We start from the raw sequence: 11,050 nt of genomic DNA, 5'->3' as shown, positions 1-11,050 counted from the left end.
GCTGATTGCAAGCTATCAGTGTGACATCACTGGTTGTGGAGTTGGGAAGAGATATACACCTTTGGCTTTTAGGAGCCAGTACCAGCCACCTCCAGCACACCAGCTTCTGGGCAGCGTGTGTGGCCCGGTGAGATAGCCCACTACTGCTGACTTGCATGATGTCGGGACCCTTATCACTCCCATTATATAGAGTAGGAAGCTGAGGATCAGAAGGTAGTTATCCTGCCTGTGGTTACACAGCCACTGCATGGCAGAGAAGGGCTCCAGCCTGGGCAGTCTGAGTCTAGAGCCCGAGCTCTAACCATGATATCATTCACTTCCCATTCCCATAGGGTGGCTGTATTGAAGGGCATGAGCTGCATCGGTGGCATTAGCTGTCAAGCTCCAGCCCATTTCCAGATGAATCTCTAATCTATCTTTGGCTCTGGTATAGTTTAGTCCCCCACCCCCACCAGGTGTTTCTTATCCCCATCCATGATAGCAGGACATATTCTAACAGTCCCTATGGGATCCAGCTGGTACAGGCGGGATGGCCCAGAAAGGTCAACTGAGGCAGAAGACAGGTCATAGCGGTGGAGTGGGCACAGAAATGCCCAGACCTGGAGTCTGCCCCTAAAAATTGGTTTTTCACAGCCCAGATGCTGTATCCAGCACTGAGAAGCAATACTAACAGCATATTTCTGCTACTAATGACATAGTAATGATAATTTATTAGGAAATCATTAAGCCTAAGTATATGATCTGGAGCCTTGAACCAAACAGGTGGCTCTGTTTGGGGATGGATGGAGGGCAACCAAGAAGACAGAAGGGAAGGGGAGAGCAGGCAGGGCATGCTGGAGGGGGTGAGGTGGTGGGTACCGGAGGGCCGGCATGGTCGTGAGAAAACACATGAGACCCCAGCTTGTGTCTGAGCCCCAGCGCTATGACTTGTAGTGGCAGGGGGTGTGACCATGTCATTGATAATAATAACAGTAATCAAGATTATCGGGTGTAGTTGTAATTATTCAGGTTTCTGGGGTTGTGACTTACAAGTACTATTTAGCTCTCAATCATTCGGGCTGAGAGGGGATTGGAGAGGTGACAACTGGCATACGGAGGATACTCTGGGCTCTTTTGATGGGAGCCCTGCTCCTTCCTGACCTGGCCACTTGCTGCTCACCATTCAGAACTGCTTTAGAACCTCACTGTGTGTGGGCATGTGTGTGTGTGTGTGTGCGTGTGTGCATGTGTGTACGTGTTTGTGGGCCAGTGAGTGCACACCTATGTATATAGGTGCACCTGCATACGTGTATCTGTGTGTGTGTGTGTGCATGCATGGCTCTCCTCCTCTTCCCCCTTCCTACCAGGGGAGCAGCTGGACAGAGGCCAAGGGGTGATGGGGGAAGCAAGAGCCAGGCAGGAAGATGCCCCCCTCCTAAAACCCCAGGTGTGCTTGGGGAATCCCATAATGGCCCCTTCTTCACTGATCCCTAAGTCGGCTGCTGTTAGAAGTGGAAATGAATTCAGCTGGGTCCCATCTTTTTGGAACTCCCTTTGCACACAGTGGGAGCTTAATAAATACTTGATGATGGTTCTGAACCTGGGAAGCCAGCAGCTGTTCCCAGCTCTGACTCTCAGGGCTCCATGGAACAGATCAGGTGGGGAGCGACCACGGGGGTTTTCAGTCTTCCTTCCAGACCTTCCCATGACTCCAAATCCAGCTGGAGCCATAGCGCATTTCACACATCCTGCTTTAGGGAAGCCAGTTCTTCCTCCACAGCTTCTCTCTGGCTCTTTCCCACCCCTCATCTGAGCAATATTTATGGAGCAACCACTGTGCACTGAGCATCACAGTGGAAAGGCATCCTGGGAGATGGTATAGGAGCTGTGGGGTCAGACTGAGCTGAGTTCGAATTCTAGCATCCTTAATTACAAACGGGGTAACGTCTGGCAAGCTACTTATCTGTGCTTGAGTGATTTTTTAAAAAACGGGTTTCCTCTGTAAAAGCAGAATGATGACATCATTTTCATAGGGTTGATGTGAGGCTTAGAAATAACAGATGCTCCTGCACACATATTGCAGGCAGTTCAGTATTTACCTGGGGTCAGGAGGATGTGGGTTCCCTCTGCTTCTGTGACCTTGAAGTTGTTACTCAGTATCTCTGAGCATCAATTTGTGAAATGGGAACACGATGCCCACCTCCTTGCGTGTTTGGAGGATGTAGCTGTATAATGTGTGTTAAACAACCTATCGCAGACCCTAACCATTAATAACTGTCTTCCTGCTTCTTGCCCCCGCATCAGGGTGCACAGCTCCCCTCCTTAGGAGGACCTCTGCTCCTCCTTGCCACCGCCCCGCGTGCGCGTACATCCCGTATCGCCGTGCGCTGACGGCTTTCTGCCATACCTGTCAGAGGAAAGAGGGCAGCTGCTCAGCTCCCGGGTGGGGAGCGGAAACTACATTTCCCAACCTTCACTGCGCTGCCACTGGGGCTGGGAGCGGAGCGCGGCAGGCCCCACCTTCGGGGTGGAGCCTATGCGGGGGGCGGAGTTAGGAGGTGGTTGGAGAGTTAAGACAAGCCAATGAGACCAGCTGCTAATAAGTGGGCTTGGCTTACCCTATAACAGTGGCAGGAGGAGGAGAGCAAAGCTATTGAGCCAGCGAGGAGTGAAGCTGAGCCGGGCCTCACACGCTCCTAGAGGACCACCTCCTGAGACAGAGTTCTTTTTCCCCCTTCTTCTTCTTTCTCCAAGCTCCCCTCCTGCCCTCCCTCCCTGCCCAGTACAATGCATTCTTGAGTGGCAGCGTCTGGACTCCAGGCAGCCCCAGAGAACCGGAGCAAGCCAAAGAGAGAGGACTGGAACCAAGACACTCTGGTGGGGGAGCTTGGATGCCTGGCTTCCTTTGAGGACATCTTTGGAACGAGGGTGGCTTTGGGGTGGGGAGTTGTGCTGCAGGGAATCCAGCCAGGCCCCAAGATGGACACTTCTGGGCACTTCCATGACTCCGGGGTGGGGGACCTGGATGAAGACCCCAAGTGCCCCTGTCCGTCCTCCGGGGATGAGCAGCAGCAGCAGCAGCCGCCGCCGCCACCAGCACCAGCACCACCAGCAGCCCCCCAGCAGCCCCCAGGACCCCCGTTGCAGCCTCAGCCTCCGCAGCTTCAGCAGCAGCAGCAGCAGCAGCAGCCACCGCATCCCCTGTCTCAGCTCGCCCAACTCCAGAGCCAGCCCATCCACCCTGGCCTGCTACACTCCTCTCCCACTGCTTTCAGGGGCCCCCCTTCATCCAACTCCACCGCCATCCTCCACCCTTCCTCCAGGCAAGGCAGCCAGCTCAATCTCAATGACCACTTGCTTGGCCACTCTCCAACTTCCACAGCCACAAGTGGGCCTGGTGGAGGCGGCCGGCACCGGCAGGCCAGCCCCCTGGTGCACCGGCGGGACAGCAACCCCTTCACAGAGATCGCCATGAGCTCCTGCAAGTACAGCGGCGGGGTCATGAAGCCCCTCAGCCGCCTCAGCGCCTCCCGGAGGAACCTCATCGAGGCTGAGCCCGAGGGCCAGCCCCTCCAGCTCTTCAGCCCCAGCAACCCCCCGGAGATCGTCATCTCCTCCCGGGAGGACAACCATGCCCACCAGACCCTGCTCCATCACCCCAATGCTGCCCACAACCACCAGCACGCCGGCGCCACCGCCAGCAGCACCACCTTCCCCAAAGCCAACAAGCGGAAAAACCAAAACATTGGCTATAAGCTGGGACACAGGAGGGCCCTGTTTGAAAAGAGGAAGCGACTGAGTGACTATGCTCTGATTTTTGGGATGTTTGGAATTGTTGTTATGGTGATAGAGACCGAGCTCTCTTGGGGTTTGTACTCAAAGGTAGGGGCTGCAGTTTCTCTTTATACCTTGAACAAAAGGAGTATGTAGGTAGCAAGAGAGAGAGCGCGCGCGGGTTGGGGGGGGGTGGTGAGAGAGAGAGAGAGACAGAAAGAGAGAGAGGGAGAGAGATTGGGGGAGAGAGAGGGATGGTGGTGCTGGGGAGAGGCGTTTGCTCAGTTATATGGAACACTCTAACTTCCCATGGTTTTCCTGCTTAATCCCGGGAGAATTCATTCCTTGCTTCCTTGGGAGGGGGGACATCCCCACACACTGTGTCTAATTTGTAGACTCTGTGTTAGGGAGGATTAAAGAATCCCTTCTGAGAAATCATCTTTCCTCCTGGCTCACTCGTACTAAAGCATAACCTAGCAGCTTAACGCACCAATTAATTACACTCTGCCTTGATGTGCTTGCCAGTTCCTGTGACTTCCCCTCCTCTCCTCCCCTCCCTGCTCCACTCCATCTTCCCGAGGATAAAAAAGAAATAAATGTCTGGGTGGGGGGGTGGGGATTCCATGCCAGTCCCTTCTCTCTCTGTCTTCTCTCTCTCTTCCCAAGTTTCTGTTTCCCTCCTCATCCCTGAGAGACTTAGGGCAAAATAGAAAAGCACCCGTGACTTGAGTCTCCTGGGGGCATGGGGTAAAAATATAGGTGGAGGAAATCAGCGGTCTTTTCCCTCAGGAAAGAGGACTCAGAATAAACCTGCTGCTGCCTTGTAAACATCCCCTGATAAAAATGGCTACAGGTGTTACCCGGGCAGAGCAGATGGGCGCCGCCTTGGCATCAGCTGGGGTGGGGGTGGGGGGAGTCCCTCTTCTTCGGATGGGATGACAGGGCTTCCTGGGAGTCCCCGAGAGCTCATGCCCCCGGCTCAGCCCCAGTTCTCCCCTCCCACCTCAACTCCTTCTTCTCGGGATAAATAAGGCTGAGTGTGTGAGTGCGCGCCCCGATGGAGAACGGCGGCACGGCTTTAGCGGGGGAGCTGGCCCCACTGCCCCAGCCTCTGTCCAGTCCCAAGACGGAGGAGGGGGTTTCCCTCCCCGAGGGGGCTTGGAAATCGCGTCCTCCAAGGGAGTGGGGCTTGAGGAAGGTGGGTTTCTGTCAAAGCTCTGCTGGCTGGGAGCCCTCCTGCTGCGAGCTTGAAGGCTTGGAGACCTGGGGAGTCACTGGGCAAGTGGATTTTTTTCCCACTCTACCCTTCACCCCCAGTTTGTTGGTGTGAGTGTGTGTGTGCATGCTTACTTGTTGTTTGGATTTCTCTACTTATTTGTCATTTGGGGCAGAGGGTAGCTGGGAGGGGTTCAGCTGTTGGAGGTTTCAAATAGAGCTTGTTTCAGGCTGGGCACAGCTGCTGCGAGACTGTCACATTCCTTGTTGAAATCCAGCCACAAAAACCTAGGAGGTGCTGATCGGATTTCCCCCATTCCCAGCCTCTCGCTAGCTGGAGCAGAGGATGGGCAGATTTGCCCGCTCTGGAAAGGGGTGGGGCAGACTTGTCAGATGACCTGAATAGCCAGAATCAAGACTTCCAGGTGGAGGGTCCCCCAGGGACCTGGCTTCTCAGAGGGGACTGCCCCCGCCCAGGGCAGCTCCTGGAAGCTGCCTTCGTCTAAATGGCTCAAGGATTTGAGCCCCTCCGTGAGCCGGAGCGAGTGGGGTTTCCCCTGGCATCGCAGCTCACTTAGTCATTCCCTGTAATGAGCCTCTGAATCGGCGGGTCCTTCTGCTCGCTGCCTTCTCCCGCTGGGCGCTCCGGGAGAGGGGGATGCTAGCCTCGGCAGGCCTGGCAGCCGCCCTGGGCACAATCCGGGCTCCCTCCAGGCACCCCCTGGGGACCAGGAGCCCTTGCTGGGGGAAGCTGATGAAGGCCCAAGTGCTGGGGGGTGGGGAGAAGGGGCAAGACAAGCACCCTCTCTTTTAGTGAACCCTGTGGTCAGAGCTCTTAGGGGAATGGCTCTTCCTAGAGACAGCTCCCAGCGTGGGATCGGTCTGTGCACAGTTGTTTTAATGGGGCGGGAGGGTTGCTGCTAGAGCAGGTGCCTCCCTGATGGAGTATTCAGGGAAAGGGGCTTTCCCAGAGCCGGAGACAGCCGACTCTGGCGCGAAGGAAGGGTGAGGTGATCCAAGGGGTGGGCTTTGCCTAATTTTAAATTGATGACCCTCTGGCTGATGGAAGGAGGGAGGGGGCAGCAACCCGGGAAGTCCTGCCTGCCTCAGCTCGTGAGGCGGCCACCTCCTGTGCACCTTGGGGTCGGTATCGGTTGTGATGATCGGGGCTCGCTTTAACCTGCTCACCCGCTCACCAGCCCTTCCATCCTCTATCCATCCGGGCATTGAGTCATTATTGGAACAAGTATTTTCTGGGTGTCTGTGGCAGGCCCTGTGGACCCAGGAGGGATAAGGTAGCTATTCCCTCTCCTCCTGGGGGCAAATAGGATTGGTTTAAAGAAGCAGACCAAAGTTTGAATCCTAGCTCTGCCACCTCCAGTGTGATCTTGGACAAGCCATGTAGCTTCTCTGAGCCTGTCTCCCCAGCTGTCAAGTGGGGAGAGTGAATTAGTGTAAGGCACTCCATACAGGACCTACTGTTTTTGTTATTAATGATGAAGATGAGAGGAAAAGAGATGTCTTTTTCCTCTGTTATCTAACTCTGGCACCAGAATTAGTTGGGGCCTTGATAGCTTGGGAACTAAGACTTGTCACTGGAGCGAGAAGTTGTATCTTGGAGGGGAGATGTTCTGAGATGGGGCTGGGTCTTCTGACTGGAAACCACCTATAGCATGGGTCTGTTGTAGGGGAGGTGAACATTTGTTCCCCAGCCTTGCAGAGAAAACGGACTCTGTTGTGACAAGAGGGTTTAGGTCAGAATGAAGAATCAACAGCTGGGGGAACTCAGAGATGTTCAGTGGACCCTGGGGAGGGATGGGTAACAGCCTCTTGTGCTGGAGAACTCTCTGTGTCTGGTTGGCTTTGCTAACTGGTCTGGAAGCAGGAGGGTGGACAGGGGGGCCTCAGGCACCCCACCCAGACTGGGTTATTCTGCACTGATGGTGGCAGTTCCCACTCAAAGGCCCTGGGGAGAGGGACACACTTTCTTTTCCCCAAGTGATGAAGACTGCTAACCTTGTGCTTGAGCTGCTGCTTTCGGAAGTTCTCTGCTCTTTTCCACGGGGCTGTGGTCTTCCTGTTTGCCTGTCTTTGGCTGATATCTGTTACTGGGGGAGGAATTCACCACGCAGGCCTGGCTCTCTTGAGAAGGAACATGGCATGACCCCTGAGCGTAGTCAGTTAATGCAAAAGGGAGCCAGCCTGAGGAGGTAAGAAATCAGGACGGAATGGTCCTTGGCTCTGCTCTCACAAGCCTCAGGTGATGATGGGGAAGGAAGATGGGCTGAGGTAAGAGGAGAGCTGTTTGTGATCACACCAGAGCTGTGGCTCCTGATGGTACTGGGTTATCCCCGAACCAAATGAGCGCCCAGGTGATTTCCTTGTGGGTGGATTTACTCTTGAGGCCTTAGCCACCATGATAGGCCAGGTCTAGAGGTCCTGTTGAGGCATCTTAGTGGCATTGTCTTTACTACATTAGTGCTGGTCAGGATTAAGGAATGAGGATTTGGGGAGTCTTTCTTGGCATGCTATATTTTCTTCCAGAGCTGGTTTGAGGCACACCCACTTTGTGGTCTTACACTGCCTGCTGTGCTCTTTCCACTTGAGTCCAGAGAGAGTTGGGGACTCTGTGGATGCCCCCTCCCCACCTTGCCATCCTGCTGGTGTCTGAGCTGGTGCCTCCATCCAGCTGGCAAGTCATCGGTGGGCCTTATTTCTCAGGGACCTCGGGCGTCAGGCTGTGGGGTCAGCCCAGGGGAGGCTGGGAAATGCTGGGGCAGCAGCAGGGTGGTTCTCTGTTTCCACCAATTTTGCACAACCTCAAACCACTTCCCCACCCCTGGCCTCACAATCTGTCTGAGTTTCGCTGCCCAGGTAGAGCCCATCCTCTGCCCCTCTTGTGCCCCGCTCCTGCCCTCCCTACCAACTTCCTGCACCTCCGCTCTTCCCGCTCCCCCTGGGGGCCTTGTTGCTGGGGTCACCTGGGCCACGGGTGGAGGAGTGGATATGCTGGGGCTTCCCTGTCTACTCCATGCGTGGCTTCCTTTCTTCAGGCCACCTCATGGGAGGCCACCCTGAAAAGGGCAGCCTTCTCTGTATGCCCTGGGGAGCTCGGTCTCCTGGCCGTTCATTCTTCCAAGAGAGTGGGGTCCCTTAGGGCCAACTTGTATCTCTTTGCTGACCTCACAGAGGTCCACCCCCAGCTTCCAGCCTGAATGATTGAGTGGGCTCACCGGTCCCAGCTCTTCTGTTCCCCTGCCCTCCCTGTCATGGAGGTCTTGTCTGCAGAAGGGCAGAGCAGCAGCCGAGGCTCAGCTGGGTGAATTGTCTACACCTCCTGCCAGACCCAGGAGCCACTTTGGGGTAGGGGGGTGACTGTGGGGGGATGTCCTGATGATTGGGAGCACATGCCTCAGGGCACTCGTGTCTGTGGTTTCAAGCATGCTGGGAAGGTAGGAATAGGTCAGACTCCTCTGCATGGAGCCTCCCTGTGGGATGACCTGCAGGACAGGGTTGCAGAAGGCAGGAGACTCTTTATAAGCGATTGGCTAGAGGTAGGAGCCTGGGAGCCAGCCACCACGGCCCCAGGCATACATTTTATCATCACACCCAGTGTCTTGGCCCAAGGAGGGCAAGAGAGACTCTGGGAGCGTGAAAATGAGCCCCTTCTCCCACCCAGGGTGGTGGCGACTCTATTTATAACCTTTGTGGACAGTCTGCAAATGAGCCAAACGTTTATAACCCACAGAAGGGACAGCTAACTTTTATATATGCTTCTCCTTTGCATGTCATGACACTATTTATAACTGTCCCGGGGGAAAGACTTCATAACACATCCGGACTTCCCTTCCCCATGGGCAGTGCTCCCTGCTGCTCCGGCCCTGGCATCATTGCTAGGGCATTTATCGGCTACACAGGCTAATTAGAGAGCTGGTGGATGGCCTTGTATTTCCCTTATTGAGCTTGCAGGATGGGGGATTTGTGAGGCCAGGGTCCAAAGATCTGCTCTAAAAAATATAAGGTAAAGAAAAACAAAATGAAAAGCAATTGGAGTAACCTCTGTGGTGAAGCTGAGGCCGGGAGAGAGATGTAAAATCAGAACTGAAAGGTTTGGTTTTGTTGTGGTTATTTGTAAAGCACATTTGCGGGAGAAAATGAGTGTGTACTAGAGAGAGAGGCAGAGAGAGGGAGAGAGGAAGGGGTTGTTGAGGGCGGCTGTGTATTGATGAAACACCGCCTTCCTCAGTTCAGTGGCAGGCAGACCAGCACGTTCATTCATTCGTAGTTGTTTTTCTTCTCTTTCTTTCAAAACCCCAAAGGCAGAGAGAGAAAGAAGAAAGCCTCCTATTCCTCTTTAAATAATGATTCTAAGACTGCACTGTTCTCAGGAGCTTTGGGGAGGAAAATTCTAGTGCCTTTTTTCTGGTAAGGAAAGTCTGGAGGAGGCTGATGGGTTTTTGGGTGCCCTCTCCCCCGACCTTGTCATTCCACCCCCAGGAGCTCAGCTGGGCTCCGAGAGCAAGGAGGGGAGGGGGAGCTGGGGGCAGGGACCACCCTGCTTCATCTCTGGGCCTGGCACTGCACGGGCCACGAATGCTGCTGGGCGATAGGAGTGGGGAGGAGGGGACCATTTGTGCCTCACTGGGCCGGCTTTATCCTCAAGAGTCCTGGAGGTAGGGGGTGGTCATGGCCCCCTTTGTAGATGAAGTCATGAGGCCAAGCTGACACTGCTAGTGGGTGGCGGCGCTGGAATAAGAGCCCAGGCCCATTGGACTCCCAAGTTTAGGCCTTTTTCCTTGCCTGCTGCTGCTGGAGAAATTGCTTATCATTCTTAAGAGACAAATCAAGGTTTATGGGCCTGAGAGCCTTGATGCAAAATGTTGGGACGGGATGAGCTTTACCGAGAGATAGGCAGGAAGAGGCTTGATGGAGGGTGGGAGATGCCAGTGCAGGTACTCAGAGGAGACAGTGTCCTGGGGGGTGGCCAGGGCAAGGGGGTGGGGCCCTGGGTGCAGCCTGGGTCCAGGGTGAGATGTGGACAGGCCCACTGTCCGTCATCGGGATGCCTCCTCACCTGGAGGCCTGGTAATACCGCCCCAGAGTGGTGCTGGCAAAGCTGAGAGTGTGGAAGGTGTGGAATTAGACCCCTCCCTGCGAAGGCCTGGACCGGGCGGGCTCCTGACGCAGCCCCGAAGTGCTCCCCCTCCACCCTCGAGAGCCAGCAGGCCGGGACACTTCCGCGCACGGCTCCCTGGCCTCTTGGTCCTCCTGTGAGCTTCCTGTCGCCCTCCTCTCCCCTTTCCAGCACTGGCTGCAGGGCTACTTATTGGGGTGACCCGCGTGGGCTCAGCATCTCACATCCAAGGTATTTCCATGTTTGTTTTTCCTCAGGGTCCCCACCTTGACCCGGGAGTCATTACAGTCAGAGTATCTCACAGATGAGAAAACTGAGCTGCAGAGAGGTTGAGTGGCTACTCCTGGTGCCCGTGTGAGGAGAGATGGTTCTAGAACACGAGCTCAGGTCCCCAGTGCCTTGCTCGTCTCTCTGTTCCAAACCCCACCACAAACCTCTGCTGGGGATTTGAGTGAGGGATCCTTCAAGGGCTTCTCCATCCCTGCTTCTAGAACTTTCTTCCGCATCCTTGAGTCCCAGTTTCCTACTTCCCCGGCGTGAGGCTTTGTTTCGCTCTGTCAGTGGCAGTTAATGTTAAAGAAAGGCCTGTCTCTGCTTTGAAGGAGCCCTCAAGAGGTGCCTGCACCTCTTGCTTCTGACTTGTAGTATGGCCTTTGTCAAGTCCCTTCACTTCTCTGGGTCTCTGTTTCTCTAGCTTAAAAATGAGGGCTGGACTCTGATGCTGAACTCCCTTCCTGCTCCAAAGCTTTCTGATTCCATCAAACATATATTTGTTGCCGTTCTATCACTAAGACAGCAAGCCACGGTCTTCCAACTCCTGTTCTCAAGGGGCGTCGGGCCTGCACCCAGGCACCGTCCATCCAGGCTGGGCTGCAGTGGTGTTGGCAGCTCTGAGGAAGCAGGCAGTCATTCGGGATGTTGGGAGGCTCCCTGTAGGAGGTGGGGTGG

General features: G+C 55.0%; 1 protein-coding gene across 3 annotated transcripts in view; it reads left to right on the top strand.

The window, feature by feature from the left end:
• The first annotated feature begins 2,632 nt into the window (after positions 1-2,632).
• KCNN3 (potassium calcium-activated channel subfamily N member 3) overlaps positions 2,633-11,050 on the top strand; it is a 180,424-nt gene continuing 172,006 nt past the window's right edge. For 2 of the 3 annotated variants that reach the window (XM_036870085.1, XM_036870076.1), the window contains exon 1: positions 2,633-3,861. In XM_036870085.1, coding sequence (XP_036725980.1) covers positions 2,959-3,861 — 903 coding nt within the window. In that variant the 5' untranslated portion in view covers positions 2,633-2,958. Of the gene's footprint in view, positions 3,862-4,848; positions 4,952-11,050 lie in introns of those variants that run through there. The other variant, XM_036870095.1, reaches the window with a different exon arrangement.

This window comes from Balaenoptera musculus, chromosome 1 (assembly GCF_009873245.2).
Source record: "Balaenoptera musculus isolate JJ_BM4_2016_0621 chromosome 1, mBalMus1.pri.v3, whole genome shotgun sequence".
NCBI lineage: Eukaryota > Metazoa > Chordata > Mammalia > Artiodactyla > Balaenopteridae > Balaenoptera > Balaenoptera musculus.
The sequence above is the reverse complement of the archived record's forward strand: the minus strand, read 5'-3'. Positions and strand labels throughout refer to the sequence as shown.